The sequence below is a fragment of the Malaya genurostris genome, chromosome 1, assembly GCF_030247185.1.
Source record: "Malaya genurostris strain Urasoe2022 chromosome 1, Malgen_1.1, whole genome shotgun sequence".
In the NCBI taxonomy this organism is placed as follows: domain Eukaryota; kingdom Metazoa; phylum Arthropoda; class Insecta; order Diptera; family Culicidae; genus Malaya; species Malaya genurostris.
In genome coordinates, this window is record NC_080570.1 from 90516174 (window position 1) to 90537279 (window position 21106).

At 38.9% G+C, this 21106-nt stretch overlaps 1 protein-coding gene across 9 annotated transcripts in view; it reads left to right on the forward strand.

The window, feature by feature from the left end:
- LOC131440691 (teneurin-a) overlaps positions 1-21106 on the forward strand; it is a 337735-nt gene that overhangs the window by 253098 nt on the left and 63531 nt on the right. For all 9 annotated transcript variants that reach the window (XM_058612195.1, XM_058612198.1, XM_058612196.1 and 6 more), the window contains 2 exons: positions 3732-3831; positions 16105-16172. In XM_058612195.1, the coding sequence (XP_058468178.1) occupies positions 3732-3831; positions 16105-16172 (168 nt within the window). The remainder of the gene's footprint in view (positions 1-3731; positions 3832-16104; positions 16173-21106) is intronic.

The window sequence follows — 21106 nt, forward strand, 5'->3', positions numbered from 1 at the left end:
TGAGTCGCGGTGCCGAGAATCAAGCCAGCCAAAAACGTGTACTCTTCCTCCGTAAGAAGTTCTTGTGTTGTTTCTAGTTTCTCTGATATCGAATTTGCTTAGCATTTCCAATCAATATTTCGTGTGAGGTCATACGAAACATTGATTGTCTCAGATGGTCTTAATTCGTAGGCGATTGAAATCACGATAGGTAGATGATCGCTACCGTGGGGATCAGGGATAACCTTCCACATGCAGTCCAACCGTAGCGATGTCGAGCAAAGGGATAAGTCTAGCGCACTTGGTCTTGCTGGTGGTGCAGGAATTCGTGTCATTTCTCCCGTATTTAAGATTGTCATATTGAAGTTTTCGCAGATATCATGGATCATAGCTGATCTGTTATCGTCGTGAAGACAGCCCCATCCCGTACCGTGTGAGTTAAAGTCTCCTAAAACCAACATCGGTGCGGGAAGGAGCTCTATGATATCACTGAGCCGCCGATGCCCAACCGAGGCTCTTGGAGGAATGTAGATGGAAGCAATGCAAAGGTCCATGCCTTTGATTGTAACATGACATGCGACAACTTCAATAAATATTGAAATATTGAAATATTGAATGTAGATATGATCCAGTCCACAATATCAGAGAATTTAACAAACCCAGTATTTGGTAAATTTTCTGACTGATTTTTGGGTACTTTCGGGGATTTTGAAGTCCCAGGAAGTGACGGAAATTCTTGCTCGGAATTTAATTTTCCAAGGCCTGGAGCTTTTTTCTCCGAATTTTTGCCATCGCTTCCAGTTGTTTTAATTTTTTGAGACCCACACGAAGATACCTTCGAATCCTTACTAGGAAGCTTACTAGAAGATTTATTTCTTCTCTTTCTGAAACTATGAGGGACCGCCGAAGATGTACCTTCAAGGGGATCATCAGCATCGCTCTCGTCTGCTGACAAACAAGCGTAAAGGTTTACTGGAGGCGTAGCACTCTTCAACATTCCAGCAAAAGAACGCTTAGAATGTTGCTTAAGTGAGCGCCTCATCTTATCCTGGCGCAATTTGTACGCGGGACAATCAGAGAGGTCATGCGACCCCTCCTTACAGTAGAGACACTTTTCATTGTCTCCACTGCAGGAGTTATCCGCATGACTCCCTCCACACTTTATACACCGGGATTTATTGCAACAATGGGATGCTGTATGTCCCAATTGTTTGCAATTGGTGCAGTTCATGAGCCGCAGCACAAAAAGGCGAACAGGTAAACGAACTCGGTCCAGGAGGACGTAATTAGGCAAAGCCGAGCCATCAATCAATGCATTGATAACGTAAACATGCTGCATTTCAAGAATAGGACGGATTGGTGTTTTAGAAGAGCCTGGCGTGGCAGTCGAACAGTTATGCTAAATTTCATATACATCTAATGATTTTAAATTGGGTTCTATTGAATAAAAATTTAAAATTTTTTATCAGATAAGACATTGTTAATAGTTGGTTTTATGGTTTCCATCACAATCAAAGCATTGCGCTTAGAAGACACCGGGTACATGTAACCAAAACCCCTAGATGACTACGAAAAGCCTTTTTGATTTTTTTTTACATGCACTAGTAATAATGAATATTTCCTATCTATACATCGAGATAACCGAAAAATACTTCAATCCTGATCTAGCGTGCCTATTATGATGTGTGTTTTTGTACATGGGACATCTGTTTAAAGCTTGAATTGAAGAAAAAGAAAAAAATATTTCAAAAATAAAAAAACTCCGGGTAATTCTGATGCATATTTTTGTTGATATAATGACTAGGGCAACGCTATCGTCTCAGTCAATTTTTATACGAAAATCATTAGTTAGAGTGAGATCTGTTCCTTCTGTACGAAGGATTGACTGGAAGATCGACATCGAGATTTCGCGAGGCTATAACAGTAGTATTGAACAATTTTCGAACTATTTTTTATGTGGTATTGTTTCTTAAAGCTAAAGTAAAGATTCGATTTTATCACAATTCGTTGATTGAAAGTTGTGTGATCACTAAAATAACATGATGCTTCTACTAATGAGTTGACTATTAATGGAGTAGTTCTATAACATATAATTCTGATGAGATACAAAAAATATTTTTTGAAGCAATAAACGTTTGTTTAGTACAACCAAGCTCCAGTTTGAATCAACGAAATTTTGGTTCGAGTTTAAAATAACCATTTTTTTGTCTGATGGGCAGCACATGGGTTCACAGTTAGAACAAATAAATTTCACTTATACCGTTTTCGTTTTTGAACCTAGACGCGCGCGATTCTGACTCCGAGTAAAACAAACACGTGGTACGCGCCCTAAACAACAACTCATGAAAAAAAGAAAATATAAACAAACTTGCATGGATGCGTGGTGCGACCCGAGAAAATTTTCAGAGCGAAACTACGCGATTGGAGTCCGATCTAGAGCGACCTCAGGTTGCTAAAACAAACATATCAAACGTTGTTTGGGCAACTCTGGGTCAGCTTTCGGGCTGCTCTGATCAATAAAAGAAAACGGTATTAAGTAGCTGTTTATAGCTTTAACACTGACAGATGATGCAGAAATGCAACAATGGATTATAATTCCCGAGAGAGAATTAACCTGGAAAAAGTTCACAGGGAATTAAACAGTTTCGATCCCACTTGCCGAATGGCTCGCTGGAAGAGCGTTTCTAGTTCCGTTTGTAGCTGATAAGCTCAATGCTAGAGGTACACCTTCAAGAATATACAAATACTACAACTTCACTTTAGCACCTTTTTAACCGTAGTTAATTACATTGACATGAACTGTCCAAAAATAAATTACTCAATAATAAAATTAAAATATTTATACTGCAGGAATAGGGTAACAAAGGTATTTTGGCCCACTTTAGAATTGATTTTATTTTGGCCGGTTTGTAAAAAATATCCACCAAATGATGTAATACCTTTGAAAAACTCTTCCGCAATAAGTAATTCAATGTGATTAACTTCAAATTGGTGCAACATGGGCTACGTAACATCGAATAAAACCATCCCTATCTATTCAGTACATAGAAAACTTGTTTTACAATTAACTCTTATATTCTTCTGCATACTTTCACTTACATGAAACGGCAACTACGTAACTGAGATAAATGACGTTCAATTGCTATTGCACACGAAACAGCAATTCCGTTTACCTGTATGGTTATGACAATATCAATATGAGATTTCTTCAATGTTTTCAACATAAATCGAAAGTTTCTGGTATTGGCTTGGAACTTATACGAAGAGTTAAGCTTCAAATTTGAAATCAACTTGATAATTCTCGAAAGAAAAAAAATAAACAAAGAGAAACTGGCATTTGCAGTTATAGGCCCTTTGATCGTGGAACGATCGAATTGCAATATTGTAATTTGTGATCTACGGGTTCTCCGTGTATATTTTGTTGCCTTGATTATGAAAAACGTGCTTTTACATAAAATAAATTTTCTTGCCTCTACTAACGGATCACATAACAAAGGAATTTAACTTTCTGTATGCACTTTAAGATGTTTAGGAATCGATGGATTTGAGACTGAATGTAGTGAAATTTCGAATAATTATGGCACTCTACATAACATTGGTGCATAGTGAACTTAGCTGGAGGGACATAATTAGGCGAAAGATACGTTGCTTCTGATTTTTTCTGCAAGCACACCATTTTATTTTATTCCTTATGTACTTTTCTATTTCTGAATATTCATGGATTTTTAAATTCAAACTATTTTTCTTTGTAGGTTTGATGTACTAGTGAACGGAGGAGGAGCAGTTACTTTACAATTCCAACGCTCACCATTTCGACCTCTTACAAGAACATTATTTGTTCCATGGAATCAAGTAAGTAATGTATTATATCATCACTATGGTACTTGTTTTACAATTAACTCTTATATTCGTCCATTTGTCAATTTTATTCAGTATTAAACGTCCCATTTGTCAATTTTATTCAGTATTAAACAATTTTACCATCTCGATTTTAAAAGGTTTTCTGTCCCTATCATGGGATTGAAAATTGAACTTCGTTAAACTACATGAAAGGTATCTTACCCACAGCGTTATGCCGACCCCTAACATAATAACTCGAAAGCCATTTCAGAACCAGTATGATAATGTATTCTCATAAAAGTTGTAACCGAATTTCAAATAAAATAGGTGTGATCAGATCCGCTTTTAGACTTGAATATGTCTAACTTTACTATGGTGCGCCTTTATGTAGGATTAAAATTTCAACAGTGTGAATTAACCATACATAAGTCCAAAATTGAGTTTTCTCAAGTTTTCAGAAAACCGACGTCGGTTTTGAGGTAATCAGGCTCATCTCAGTCTCGATGTTCTACTGGACGAGTACAAAAGGTAAATCAGGTCGACGTGATAAGGTCCTTCCACCAACAAAATCAAAAACAGACCTTCTGCTTGGTATAAAACCTCAATTGGCTCATTCACTTTCCGGTCATCCTGTCGAGCAGTACACCAGCAGCAGCAACAACAGGTTATCAGTGATCGCATTCGGCTTCTGAATACTAAATCTGGATTAGGGAAAGAATTTTGAAATGAATTCTGGAACAAAATCAGTAAACTGAATTACGAAAATGGAACCAGAACCTGGGCTCAGATGCATCTGAAAATGGAACATAATTTCAGGTTTAGAATTTACTTTTCGAATTCAGCTTCAGGATTCAGTTCCTGATTACAGTTTCTGAAACAAAAATTGTGACTCTGGAACTGCATTCTAATTCCGGAACTGATTTCTCGACCATATTTTGGACCTGAATTTAGTGAATTTATGTTCGGAATTTGAATCCTCTGGAACGTAATTCAGGATTTGATTTTTACAACTGTATTCTGGAACTAAATGTTAGATCTGAACTTCGAAGCTGAATTTTGTAACTAACCTCTGATCCAGAATTAAATGCCGAATTTCAGTTTCATGATTTGATTCCTGAACTCGGTTGCAGAATTTCTAAATACAGTATCAGTATTAAGATCCTCCATGCTGGAACTAAAACTTCTGGATTCTGGAAATAAGTTCAGTTTCATAATTCTAGAATAAATTCATGAACCGAATTCTTGATCTGGATTCTACAGCTGAATTCTGAGCCTATTCCATATCTCGAAGTTCTTGCATTAAGTTTTAGTTCCTGTTCTTGTCCTAATTCTGTCTAGCCCCGGGGTTCTATTGTTACATGATAAGAGTGCAAGTGAGAGCTCTACCATCGAAAACGGTGTTTCGTTTGTATTTGGTGTCGCGGCGCTGGTGATCTTCTGTTCCGGAACAGAGTCTGGGCATACTTTTTTAGCGAAATCGAATATCTAGCAGTTGGAATATTCCTCGCTTTCATTCGTGGTGTTATGATTGCGCATTCGTCGGGCTGTGTTCCAAAGAGTGCTCATAGAAGTTTCTTTCATTAGGCCGTCAACGAACCGACGTCAGTAACCGCGTTACTTGGCTCTAATCAAGTTCTAAATTTTAACGTCTAACGCCGCGTAATTCGGTAATTATCAGGTGTTCCATTTTTTCTAAATATTTTATACGCTCTCTCCGCGTTTGAATTTGTGCACTCTTTGTCCCACCAAGGGTTGGGAGGACGGATATTAGTTTTCGCGCCGGGTACACGTTTCGTCTGAGCTTGAGTCGCGGTGCCGAGAATCAAGCCAGCCAAAAACGTGTACTCTTCCTCCGGAGGAAGTTGTTGAGTTCTTTCAAGTTTATCAGATATCGCGGTCGCATAGCTTTTCCAGTCAATATTTCGTGTGAGGTCATACGAAACATTGATTGTCTTCGATGGGTTTGAGCCGCTGGTGATTGATATTACGATCGGTAGATGATCGCTATCGTGGGGATCAGGAATTACCTCTCACGTGCAATTCAACCGTAGCGATGTCGAGCAAAGGGATAAATCCAGCGCACTTGGTCTTGCTGGTAGCTCAGAAATCCGTGTCATTTTTCTCGTATTCAAGATTGTCATATTGAAGTTTTCGCAAATATCATAGATCATAGCTGATCTGTTATCATCATGAAGACAACCCCATCCCATACCGTGTGAGTTAAAGTCTCCTAAAACCAACGTCGGTGCAGGAAGGAGCTCTATGATATCACTGAGCCGCCGATGTCCAACCGAGGCTCTAGAGGGAATATAGATGGAAGCAATGCAAATATTTTGGGAAGAAACGTTCTCTTACATAGTGACGAAATCGTTATTGCCGAAGGTGCAAAATTTAAATTTATAGAAAAGAACATTTGGCTAAGCATTGTATTGGACGAGACTGTCAAACAACCAACAGGATTATAAATTAATACTTTATAAACAATCTGAATAAGCGAAAATCATCTTTGAAATAGCGAAGAATATAGGCAATGTGCTGTGCTTACTGTTGTTCGATACCGCTGTTAACTAACACGTAAAAGTACATTTTTCTATCGCACTAATGTACATTTTTCTACAACTACAAAGTAAATTTTTCTACCGCAGTGAGCTACATTTTTTGTGGTACACAGCGAACAAGGAGGCAGTAAAATGTAGACTGCCTTCTTCAAGCGGCTATGATTTCGGACAAATACTCATAAATGATACTTCCGGTGGAATTGTATCCGGGTTGGACTTCCGATTCCGGATAACAAAATAACACTTCATGTCCTTGTAGATGGCTGAACCGATAATTGCATAAAACAATGGTAACAGTTTGTAAGAAAAAAGTAAAGTAATTTAAAACTTGAAAAGGTTTATAAATGGAGAGTTTTAAATAATAGCAGCATGAAACAAAAGGAAATCCAAAGTTATCTGATAACGACAAAATTACAAGCTGTTAGATTAGGTTAGGACTTTGTGTTATATTATTAGACGCCCGTAAAAAAGGAGTTACGGAAAATCAAGCTAGATATTCGACTCCGAATAATCGGCAACAACCTAGGCGACGAACAAAGCTTGGCACATGCAGTTGGGATACCTTGTCCTACATCGGGTATAACTGGTTTCGTTGAGGTGCAAGCTTCATTGTTGTTTATGGCTGTCTGGAGGTTTTTGGGGTTGATGTGGAGGGAGCACTGTTGTCCTTTGGTACAGATGTCTTCTTGTTTAGTTTTTCACATGGATTACCGTAGTGAACGCCTTTTTGGCAATATTGACATGTGGCCATCTAATTGTCGTAGGTTGTATCTTGGCCGAAATTCACATAAGAAGGTATAGCCTTCTTCAAGCGCATTCGTAACAAACGTACGCCATTTAGAATACCAGGGAAAAAGTTCTTTCACTTTTTTTTCGATGGAAAGAATCTCCGTACTGGTACATAATTTTGCGTATATAAGGATCGATAACGCTTGAGGGTAGATCATGCACACGCACTTCTATAGCACTATCTTCGATATACACTGGTATGTTGTACTTGATGTTTTCATGCTCCACATAGTGCGCATTGTTATTGTCTTTAGCGAATTGAATTGCATCCAACTCTTTATAAAACTGGATGTAAACAACATTATTTGTCTTGTTGCATTGAAGTAAATGCACACGTTTGATATCAAGATGCCTTTGCTCGTTAAGCAAGCCTTCAAGTTATCGTATCGAAGGTCGAATGTTGCACTGCCTGAAGTCAACAATAATTGTATTCTTCCGTAGCGGCGGTAGCTTTTGTTTGGTTCACTCATTTCGAGATCGCTCTATTATTCACTACACAATACTGTACTTGGTTTCTTCCGTCCCGAACGTAAGCGGTTTCGTTTTATCGACTGATTTGGATGAGATATGAAAGCGAACTGCTTTGAACGTTGATTTTCTCTAAAATTTAGGAAAGAATACTCTATGCCAATTAGTTGATATAGTATTGTCAATCCTTCGTCAATACGTCATTTCCGTTTGAATGCACACAATTATTCATCCTCAATACCATAGTCAAAATGTCGAGTATTACCAATAATATCACCTCATGTGAAAGCCACTAATCATTTGGAATGACAATAATATTGATTTGTGTAATCAACCTACTGACAAGAGACAAGACAAGAGCGGAAACTGTGTGCCTAAAAATTATATTATATTATATTATTGAATTCAAAAAAATGGACACTCAAGTCAGCACATGAGCCAGCACATGAGTCAGCTCACGAGCTAGCCCCCAATCCAGCACACCAGTTGAATCGCGAGCTGGTTCTACGAAGCACATGACTCTCGATCTAGTAGCAACACGGTACACGAGCGTGTGCTTCAGACTTCGTGTGCGTGTTTTCTGCTAGCTCGCGTGTTTCGTATTTGAACGAGCCACGTGCTTTATCGATGAGCTTCATAGGCACACATAGCAGGTATACAGCAACTCGTGTGCTGAGCTCGGACACCACTGTCATGGCTTTATTTAATATTATCTTGTTTTAAAGCATCTATATAAAAATCCCCCCAACTATCGTCGGCGTATTATTACGAGAATATAAAAATAGGACGTGCTTAATTTCTTGATCCACATAGAAACATGAAACAGATTCAGAAAAACACATTTTAACTAGAATTGGATTTATGTATTGAATTGATACAAATCTCAACTTAAAAAATATAAAAACTAGCTGACCCGTCAAACTTCGTCTCAACCAATTTTTTTTGAATTTATGTTTTCGGACAGTAGAATTGTCAAACGTCCTGTGCTGTTAATGTATTTTTCCATTATTTTACTGATTACTTGGCTGCGATGAATTCATCAAATAATATTGTGAATGTTTTTTTTCCAATAAAATTTTTATTAGGCTCATTTGCTTTAGCTTAACGTGGCCGATTGTCTTGTTGTTAGGGAGAGAGAAAGGGATGCCGTACTACGGGGCGGCATACTCCCCTAGAGTTAGTAAGGGGACATAGGGAGGGTGGGACCTACACAGTATTGAATTGAAAATTGAATACATCATTGGTTTGTGGCATACATCTTTTAGACACATTTTGCGTTCGATGAATCTTCATGTTTTTCAGCTTGTAGCAATGAAGAGATTATTCTGGATTGGGATGCTTTGTTGGTGTGCTCTGACGTTGATGTGACGTTTTTGGGTAGCTTCCAGCAACTCAGTCAGTTCAAGGCAGGTGCATGCTCCGAAGCATCGTTTACACAGGTCATACTTCCAGCAATGTAAAGAAGAGTGCGGTAGAGCTGTAGACGAGAAAGAGATAGGGAGAGCACTAAATTTGAGCATTGATAGTTTTCAAGAAGTTATAGATGAGAGTCATATAAGGAAGATTTCGAGTTGCCAAAACGTCGCGGACTGGTACGAAGGGTGGTATACCTCGGGCCCGAAGGGAACCTATGAGTTGGGACCTGGCATCACAATACTCGACACATGTCCAAACAACATGCTCGATGTCATGATAACCCTCACCGCAAACGCAGACACCACTCTCAGCGAGCCCCACACGGCGGAGATGCGCGCTGAACATATAATGATTAGACATGAGCCTTGACATTACACGAATAAAGTCTCGGCTCACGTCTAACCCCCGGACCCAAGCTTTCGTCGATACCTGTGGGATTATTGAGTGTAACCATCGTCCCAGAGTTCCACTATTCCATGTATATTCTGCCAGCTGGCTAGAGTTTTCTGACGACAGCAACTGAAAAATTCATTGAAGCAGATTGGTCTTTCATAGATATCACCTTATAGTACGCCCACCTTGGCTAACGAGTCCGCCCTCTCATTGCCCCGTATGGAACAATGTGAGGGGACCCAAGCCAAGGTAATCTGGTGTGATTTTGCAGATAAAGCACTCAGTTGTTCCCGTATTTTCCCCAGGAAATACGGTGAGTGCTTTCCAGGCTTCACTGAACGGAGAGCCTCAATGGAACTGAGACTGTCCGATACAATGAAGCAGTGATATGTGGGCAGAGTGTCAATGATCTCAAGGGTATACTGAATTGCAGCTAGTTCTGCGACGTAAACTGAAGCTGGATCGCTGAGTTTATAGGAAGCGTTGAAATTTACATTGAATATACCGAAGCCAATGGACCCGTCTAGATATGATCCGTCAGTGTAAAACATTTTATTACAGTCGACTTCTTTAAATTTATTATTAAACATTTTTGGGATCTCTTGAGGGCGTACAAGATCCGGGATTCCACGAATTTCTTCTTTCATGGATGTGTCGAAAAACACAGTAGAATTAGAAGTATCCAAAAAATGAACACGATTGGGAACAAACGAAGAAGGATTTATATTCTGAGCCATGTAGTCAAAATACAAGGACATAAAACGGGTTTGTGAATTAAGCTCGACAACCTTTTCAAAGTTTTCAATCACCATCGGATTCAAAATGTCGCATCGGATTAGCAGTCGATATGAGAGATCCCAGAATCTGTTTTTCAACGGTAAGACGCCCGCCAGCTTTGTGAATGTTTTAAAAGCTTTTGTTACGCAAAAATTAAGTGAATGTACCGATCGCTATATCATCTTTTGAGTCAGTGCATCGAACAGCGATTGTAGATCTCTCTCAAACTAATGGTTTCGACATATGGGAAAAAAGTGAAGCAAAAATAACTAAGATAACTACTTTAAATTGATTCCGCAAAATTACAAAAGCTGCTCTCGCGACTTGTAGTTCGTCGCTTTTCGCTAGTCTGGTGATATTATTTAGTCGTGTTTGATGAATGATCGTAGCGTGACAATTACAGGAACATTTTTACTTTTAATTTATGACTTCTGGTCAGTCAGTAATTATTTAGTAAATTACTGACATATCAGAGACTCGGATGTTTCGCATCGCTAAGTTCGACTCCTCTGGTAGAAGGTAAAAGTCTAGATGCGAGAAACCTTTTGCTCCTTGAGTACTATGGCTCTACATTTTCATATTCTTTCTCCTTTCACAATCTCTAGTTAGTTTGATATTGTTAATTCTTGGACATTCCAAGTTACCATTCTTTTAAATATTGTGTCCACTAACTTTTACATGAACACTGCATTCGTGTAATAGTTGTATCAATAGTCGTCGCATTAGTCGACACCATGTCATTTTGTTTAGTACCCCACCTATATCAGAAAGTTTTATATGAAAATAATGTGCAATTATTTTGTTATAGCGGCGTGAACATGAGGATTGCACCAGTATTTAGCTTATCGCTCCAGTTAATGCATAAAATCTCTCAACTAATGGTTTGAAATCCACCAAAATTTACCCGATGCGATTGAACGAACTCCAGCATGCTAAATGCAAAGCAAACCTCTTTGTTTGATCTCATTATTTAAACAGCAAAGCAAAGTCTTGGCATTACATTCCTTTCGTGGAATTTGGCCTCTCTGTTTCAACAGACTTCGCAGCCGATTCTTAGCGTACAGAATCATTGCATGGCAAGTACTATGGATCCTACTGACGCTAAGAATCCTTCCAGGTCGGGGCTCGAACATACGACAACTGGCTTGTAAGACCAGCGTCCTATGCATTGAACCGCCAACCCAAATTTAAACAGGAGAATCATATCATTGATTCGTACAAAATTCGTTCTATAATGTGATTTGTTCAACTCATGCCTACGATGGCCAACATTAATCATCTAACTGATTACATTACACACTATGCATCTTCTGGTAAACAATATCAGAACTTTTGATCCTGTTTACGGTATAGCTAGAACACTCATATGCGTTCCACCATTAAATCATTGGCAAGCAATAATGTTGATACCCAATTAAGCACGTGGCTCGGAATGACGAATCACATGAATCAAATATGCATGTGAAAACTTCACACAAAACAACTCGTTGCGCGCCAAAAGATTCTTTCGACGATCTTGTATTCCTTTCTTCGACGGCCAAACACCTATCGATGATCTAGCAATCATTGGCGACTTTTTCAGTGGAAAATTCCATTATCCATACAAAACAACTTAATGGATTTTTCCCACTTTTCCGGCAAGTTTTCTTAATTTTTTTGATGTACGAACCCGGTGGGGGTAAAAACTGATCAAACAAAAAAAGAATCATGCAAATCCGTCCATCCGTTCTTACGTGATGCGATTACAAAGAATGATCTCTGCATTTTTATATATATACTAGCTGATCCATCGAACTTCGTCTCGATTAAAGATTATTTGTTCGAATTTATGTTTATTGTCAAACGACTAAGTGGTTAACATTTCTCTCCATTATTTTTCTGATTACTTAACCCACAATTAACGGAATTCGACACACATTCGTTGTAGCCCAATTAGAAATATCATCATAAATTATTGTGATGATGTGAAATACTTCTGTTAAGCAGTGAACAGAGATCCCTCTCTAATGGTTTTGACATAATAGACGTTTTCTCTTCCAGATGTGATTCTTGCTTCCGGTAATCAATAAAATACCTCTCTAAAAGAGATTTGTATTGATAAATTTAACAATATGTTGAAAAATTTCTTTTCTAGAGTTGTTCATTCGGTAGAGTAGAATATATTTACAATTTGTATTTAGCCCAAGTAACCAAAATTTCGCAAAAAAAATGTTTGGCTTAAGAAGCTGACCCGTCGAACTTCGTCTCGCCCAAAAATAATTTGTTCCCATTTATGTGTTCTGAGAGCAGAATTGTCAAACGACTAAGTGTTTAACTTAACCTACAATCAACGGAATTCGACAGCCGTTCGCTTTAGCTCAAAACAAAGAAACATCACCCAAAATTAATGTGAACATGTGTACAGCTTTTGAGCATCGATAATGTTTTCTAAAAACTTGTTCTGTACGTTCAAGTTGCCAAAAAGTACCACACGTACTTTAGAGCTCTAATAAAGTGGATATTTTTAGATACGAAGGAACTTCTGATGCTTTGGAGAGACGACGCTTACATTTTAAGTTGATATTGAATTTACCAATTTGAACGAACGATCTCTAGCAACTCTTCACACGATTCAATCAGTGCCATCAAAGAGAGACGAATATCATCACAGAATGGACACCGGTGCGAAAACGATGTTCTCTCGACGACCCGTCTGAGCATCACGGGTTAACACGTTGGGGTAGGGATTCGCTCTTCTCGTTTTGCGATCCGATTCTATACGGGCAGTGGATAATTGTGATAGAATAATTTTACTATTGTCGCTTATTCTAACTATGTACATATTACTTCGGCATAAGTTGTGTCTATGAAAATATCCGTGAATGTTCGACATAAAGGTATTAAAATATTGTAACCTAGTATTAGAATCATCAAGTTGATTCATCGGTTCGATTTTCTGGGATAATTGTCAAATTGCGATTATCCCTTGGCCAATTCCACACAGCGCCGATTATTGCAAAACTGCATTTATTTTGGTAAGGGCCGTGAAATACTCAAAGTATGAGATGGAGCGAAAAAATGTAGAGAAAATCTTTCACGATTCATGCATTGAGAGGCATCTAGTTCTTGTAGCATCACCTATAAGATTGACGATGTTGTATACAATTTAGAGAAATAGTATCAATCCACCTTGAATATTGACTAACTAATTGCCACTTATTATGTGCGCTTCGAGTAATCTAAAATTCAATAATCATTCGAAAGCAAAATGCAAGGAAAATCTCTTAGTTTGACTTTAGGGCATATTCAGGAGTGTTCTAGTTCTAGATGCATAATTCATGTCAGTTTTAAAATTTAAATCTAGAAATTATAACAAAATAAACTGGCAGCCCTAGCAGCGTTTTATCTGTGTTTCAAATATAGAAAAAATAGAACGGCAATGTATACCAGTTTTAAATTTGACAGTAGAACTGGTCGAAAAAATAAAACTAAAACGGATTGCTTCATTTACATTATAGACCACCCATATGAATCTTGCAGCTGCTGAATTTGCTATTAGTGTTTCTAGAGCACAAACTTTTTGTTAATTCACAACGACCAATAATTTCATCTGACTCCATTACACACATTCTGGAATTCCACCAGTCATTTAGTAAGCGACAATGTTGATACCCAATTAGGCACGTGGCTCGGAATGAAGAACCACATGACTCAAGTATGCACTTCACACAAATCAACTTGTTGCGCGCCAAAGGTTCTTTCAACGATCTAGTATTCCTTTCTTCGCCGGCCAAACACTCATGCAACTCGTTATGCGCCAAATACCTACCGATGATCTAGCAATCATTTTCGACTTTTCCAGTGGAAAATTCCATTGTCCATACAAAACAACTTAATGGATTTTTCCCACTTTTCCGGCAAGTTTTCTTAATTTTTTTGATGTACGAACCCGGTGGGGCTAAAAACTGATCAAACAAAAAAAGAATCATGTAAATCCGTCCATACGTTCTTAAGTGATGCGATTACAAAGAATGATCTCTGCATTTTTATATATATAAATATATATATATAAGCGATCATATGATACAGCATAGTTCCGGATCAATCGAACATATTTCAGCCAAACTTGAAACACATACTTGTTGCACTTGGAAAGTAGTCATAAAGGTATTTTCATGTGGTTGGAAAGAGTAGCAAGTGTCCGGGGGTAATCGAATCTTCTTAACCAGTACAGAAAATACCCTCGTCTCAGAAAAGATTCAAGAAGCATTCTCAGGGTAAAGATGTAGCAACTGTATCTTACAAGGGGGAGAGAGGCAAAGGTATTGATTTGTTTTTCTGTGAAATGAGCACCTTACGAACAATAATTCTTGCAAATCAGGTTCTTAGGAGTTCTCGTTACAGGAGTGAGGTAGAATGTAGAATGTGGCTTGTCTAAATTGAAAATTATCGAATTTGGCGTGCAACAATACTTCTTGCAAATCACAGTCACCACTCAAAAGTGGTTGTAATATTCTAGGAGGATGAAGTCTGTTTCTCTAATGACCAATTTGTAACTCCTTTGAGTACATTACACATAACAAAATTTGTTCTTGATACTGACGGTATTCTTACAAAGGATATTTGTGGCCAGTTGCTTATTTGAAAATATGTTACAGGTTCCTGTATTCAATGTATTTAGTGAATTCACTGCCCTCATCCAATTCTATAGAAGCAAATAGAATTTATCCACCTGTTTCTAATCCTACATAAGTAAAAAAGTAAATATTGTAACCAGGCCCGTACCCAGGATTTCGTTTTGGGAGGGGCCCAAAGATAAAAAAAATAATGTTACTGAAGATTGCTGATGTACCTAATTCTCTGTGTGCCTTTTACGGGTGTTTTAACAGACACTTTTTCACTGGAATTGTTATTGTATTACATTTCTTTACGTTTACTGTGTTGTTGTTACATGTAACATTGAGTCCATCTGAATAATTATATATCTGTTTTTGATTTCGGGAGGGGCCAGGGCCCCTCGGGCCCCCCCTCTAGATACGTGACTGATTGTAACAGTTTGACAAAATGTTAGCCTGTTGTTTTAGGTGTAAATTCAGTACGTTTCGATAGCATGTTTAAAATTGACACATTAGATTCTTTGTGTTACAGTTTTTGAGGGACGGGTACGGATTGAACAAATGTGAGTTTTTAGCGATGTTAAGAAATTCTTTCCTTTTGCAAAATTTAAATCTGTATTTTTCAGGAAAAATAAAATACAGATAAATCTGTATATGTGGCAACCCTGATTTGTACGGCATATTTCAAAGCGACACCCTAGTATAAAGATGTAGTAATTAAATGTTTTAGTGACGAAGCAATCTTTTTCAACTTACATTTTGGTGAATCTGAGGCTTTTGGTAGAAAAGAAAAAAATCAATTAAAGGTCTAACCGCACTTGGCCCATGCCGACATCGCCAGTCTTTTTTCGCTTTTCGGTTATGACTGAGCTGCCGGCGTGTCCAGGATTTTGAATTTATTGGTAGTTAGGTTATATAAATCCTCCCACAGATCACTGAGCTATGAGCTTTTAAAATACGCGAAAGGCCACCACATGTCATTTGTTTCCCCCTTTGATACTCGTTGATGTCAAATATTTCAACAAAGTTTAATTTTGAATTATTTCATACAACAATACAACGGAAAATTTTATCATAATTTTATGATCATATTTCCGATGGCATGTAGCAAAAATTATGTTGATACGTTAGATACAACAAATGATATTCACAATCAAAAACTTATCACTCTCTCTGAGGGTAAATTTTGAAAAGGCGCTCCATAGTAAAGTAAGTCGTATTCACGACAAAAACTCGATTTTCAGTGTATATACATAAATCACAAAATAACTTAGTCTTTCTAATTTCAGATTGTTGTTCTTCCACCTGTACAAATGCAACTAAGCGATGAAGATGACCAGTCAAGATCAACTTTCAAGTACGTTATTTTAAATTGAGCTAATTTCGACTTACTACTATTTGTATTTGTCTAATGTATATTTATTCGAATTGAAGTACATAAATCAAAAGGAAAATAATAACACAATTACACCAACTTTACGCTGCCTAATCAAAAAACATTACTTTTTTCATTGCTTGTCGATTAGACGAGCATACTATTGTAGTCTACATTTGCTTGGCGAAATAAATAAATTAAATGAAATAAATAAAATTAAGTATAATATAACATGATACAATATAATATAATTCCATGAAGTATAATACATTTGGTTGGTAAACTACTGGACAATGCGTAATTCAGGCCCCAATATGGTTCTTAGCCTCTTGTCCAATAATCTCTACCTTCCCGCGGTGTCGGCTAGGGTACGAGTAACCATAGGAAAGATCGGGTAACCAACCCCGGTGGGATCTTGGTCGTATGCTGACAGGGAAGGGAGTGATTGCCTTCTCTTTACAGAGAGTGAGCCTACCCGAGCGTCTGTTTTCCATGTTGGGGTGGCTCGAAACAGAGTCTGTTTTCCATGTTAGAAGCGACTGATTACACATGTTACGCACAATCAAGGAAGAAACACGACTCGGAATAATCGGCAAAGACCAACGCGATTGGAAGCTTGGCACATGGAACTGCAAATCGCTTGGCTTCCCAGGATACTACCGAATGCTGCATGATGAGCTTCAAATCCGCAGCTTCGATATCGTTGCACTGCCGGAACTTTGTTGGACGGGACAGAAGGTGTGGGAAGGTGGGCATCAAGCGGCTACCTTCTACCAGTGCTGTGGCAAAACCAGTGTTCTAGGAACGGGATTTATAGTGATGCACCAGCGCGTGATTGGGTGGCAGCCAATCAGTGATAGAATGTGCGTATTGAAAATCAAAGGCCGTTTCTTCAATTATAGCATCATTAACGTGCACTGTCCACATAAGACGAGACCCGATGATAAGAAGGAAGCATTTTACACGCAGCAAATCGCTTGGCTTCCCAGGATACTACCGAATGCTACTTGATGAGCTTCAAATCCGCGGCTTCGATATCGTTGCACTGCCGGAACTTTGTTGGACGGGACAGAAGGTGTGGAAAGGTGGGTATCAAGCGGCTACCTTCTACCAGTGCTGTGGCACAACCAGTGTTCTAGGAACGGGATTTATAGTGATGCACCAGCGCGTGATTGGGTGGCAGCCAATCAGTGATAGAATGTGCGTATTGAAAATCAAAGGCCGTTTCTTCAATTATAGCATCATTAACGTGCACTGTCCACATAAGACGAGACCCAATGATAAGAAGGAAGCATTTTACACGCATCTGGATACGGAAAATCAAATCGACCACGTTCTCGACGGGCGATTCTTCTGCGACGTCATCAATGTCCGCACCTACCGCAATGTCAACATTGAATCTGACCACTACCTTGTCGCGGTTTGTATGCGCTCAAAACTATCGACGGTGCACAACATTCGTCGCAACAACTGAAGCTAGTGCTACCAACAGAAGAGCAGCTTGGCGCGGTGCTAGTGCTACCAACGGAAGAGCAGCTTGAAGACGTTCCGTCGTGAGTAGCACTACTGCAACCGTACTAGGTATGAGGTTATCGAATCGAGGAAATGACGGCGAATGTCAGCAGTTGGTCGAAGCGAAGAAAGCAGCAAGGGCGAGGATGTTGCAACACCGCACGAGAGCGAACGAGGAACAGACAGAACGCCAAGAAGACCAAAATCGCAAAACGATGGAACAGCTGTACCGCGCAAATGGCACACGCAAGTTCTATGAGACGGTGAACCGCTCACGTAGAGGCTACATGCCACAAGCCGAAATGTGCAGAGATACCATTAGTAACCTTCTCACGAACGAACGTGAGGTGATCGACAGGTGGAAGCAGTACTATGACAAGCATCTGAATGGCGAAGCACAAGATACAGAGAACGGCACAGTAATCAATCTGGGTGCACGCTCGCCCGACAACAGATTCCCAGCACCTGATCTGTCGAAGATAAGTAAGGAGATCGGCAAACTGAGGAACACCAAGCCGCGGGCAATGACCAGTTACTAGGCGAGCTGCTCAAACATGGAGTAGAGGCACTGGCTAGAGCGCTGCACTGAATGATTTCTTAGATTTGGGAGTAGGAGATTCTCTCGCAGGAATGGATGGAAGGAGTTCTATGTCCCGTCTACAAAAAGGGTGATAAGCTAGATTATTGCAATTACCGCGCAATCACATTGCTGAACGCCGCCTACAAGGTACTCTCTCAAATCCTTTGCCGTCGTCTAACACCAATAGCTAAGGAATTCGTAGGGCCGTACCAAGCGGGATTTACTGGAGCCCCCGCCACTACGGATTACATTTCGCGATAGCACAAGTACTCCAGAAGTGTCGTGAATACAACGTACCCATGCATCACCTATTCATTGACTTCAAAGCGGCATACGACACAATCGATCGAGAACAGCTATGGCAGACCATGCACGAATACGGTTTCCCAAAAAAACTGACGCGATTGGTCAAAGCAACGATGGATAGAGTGATGTGTTACGTCAGAGTATCTGGGTAGCTCTTGAGTCGTTTCGAATCTCGGAGAGGGCTACGACAAGGTGATGGACTCTCTTGTATCTTGTTTCATATTACCTTGGAAGGTGTGATTCGAAGAGCGAGAATCGACACGAGTGGCACGATCTTCGGAAAGTCCGTACAACTTTTTGGCTTCGCAGATGATATTGATATTGTGACACATAACCTTGAGAAGATGACGGAAACCTACATCGGACTGAAAGCTAGGCGTATGTGACTAACCATAAATACGTCAAAAAGAAAATAAATGAAAGGAAGAGGCTCTAGAGAAGAAACACTAAGCCTCCCACCACGAATATTGATGGACGGTGACTGTTACGGACCAGTTAAATAATTCAATTAAATTAGTTTTATAATTAAATCAAATCAGGGATTTTATCCGATGGTCCAAAGGATGTATGAAGTAAATAATACCTTTGTAAACAAGCAGGTAAAACTAGATGCGCGCGCTGACATAGCTAGGTATCCGTGTGAGCTAGGATCCCGCAATGGGATGGAAAGAGAAAACCGGGAATGTTGCGGTTAATGTTGCGCAACATTTACTTTTTTTATAAGGAAAATACTTGTATATATAGTTAAGATTTTGTTAAAATAAAACACTTGCAATTCACTGCAGTCAGAGGGTAACTTACTTGTTCGAAAGCAGCCGAAGTGTAATTGATTTTCAAGGTGGGTAGACAGCTACGAGAGCTATCCGGCCGCGAAACAATTACACTAGGCTTCAATACAGAACCCCTCAATATTGGTGGCTGCAGAAAGGAATCTCTGCGGTCAATAACATTGGTACACTAGAAAAGAGTCTAACCAATAACATTGGTGTCCTCCAGAGAGGACGAGAACTCACTAAGATCGAACTCACGTTATCAGCATGAAAGGAAGGCTTTCGTTATCAACGGAAGGAAAATCTCGTGAACTAAACACAGCTAAAACATGATGCTCACGACATATAGACCGAACCCCCATGGCAGTTGCCGTCTGTGCTGTGTCAGGAAAATAAGTCGGTGAAGAGGCATTTTTTAGGACGCTTCTTAAAAATCATGATTTGCGGTGTCCACTGTATCTCAGCGCAGACTAATCAGAAGTGAACAAATCAAAGCAGCATAGTTAGAGCAGAAATTTTTTAATTTTTTTGTATTTTTGGTGGTTGTTTAAATTTAAAAGTACGATTTTTCTCGAAAAAATACGCCACTTTGTAGCCGTAAAACCTCCCCAAAGTAACAAACGAAAAGGAAAACGTTCTGGTTTTTTTTCTCAGCGATGGTTTGACCGATTTCCACAAACTTAGATTCAAATGAAAGGTCTCACGGTCCCATGCGTAATTCCTGAATTTCATCCGGATCCGATTCCGGAGTTATAGAGTAAAGTGTGTTCAATATTGTACACCGTCACTTAAACCGGCGAAACAAAAACCGTGAAAAAATTCTAAACTGGACTCAAAACCGTTATTCCCAATCAGGGTCATATGAAAGGTCTTATGGTTCGTTCAAAAATTACTGCATATTTTTAGATACAACGAAAATTTAAATTGTCGTTTAGAGTACGATGGAAAAATCGTAAAAAATCTTCAAAATTTGAATAAAAACTAGTAGAGTTTGTACGTCATGTTAGTTGGTGGCCGTACGAACCGACTTCGATTATATCGGTTCTCATATAATATTGAACTTCGTTTTCTAATGGATGGCCTAACCCAACAGATAACTGTTTCATTCTTCATGTTATACTATATTATTTTTCATTCTGACAGATGATCACTGAAAATATTTAAGCTTCTTTGTAGGCGACTGCAGATCACTCTTAGATTTCTACCTGTGGCTAACAGACTTGTGTCGTCACGGAATAGCGATTTCTGACAACCAACCGGTAGATTTGGAAGATCAGAAGTGAAAATATTATACAAGATTGGATCTACGATCGAACCTTGCGGAACACCTGCACGTACGGGTAGCCATTCAGATTTACAATTCTGATAGCTAACCTGAAGAGTGCGATCAGTTAAATAATTTTGAAACATTTTGATCAAATAAATAGGAAACTGGAACTCAGACATTTTTGCTATTAAACCTTTGTGCCAAACACTGTCGAATACTTTTTCTATGTCTAGAAGAGCAACTCCAGTGGATAACCCAGAAGATTTATTTGCTTTTATCATGTTCGTTACTCTGACAAGTTGATGATGTTCATGACGAAATCCAAACTGCTCTGGTAATAAAATTGAATTCTCATTTATATGAGACATCATTCTCAGCCAGATAATTTTTTCAAAAAGTTTACTGATAGAAAAACGTAAATTAATTGGTCGATAGCTTGATGCTTCTGCTGGCATTTTATCAGGTTTGAAGATAGGAGTTA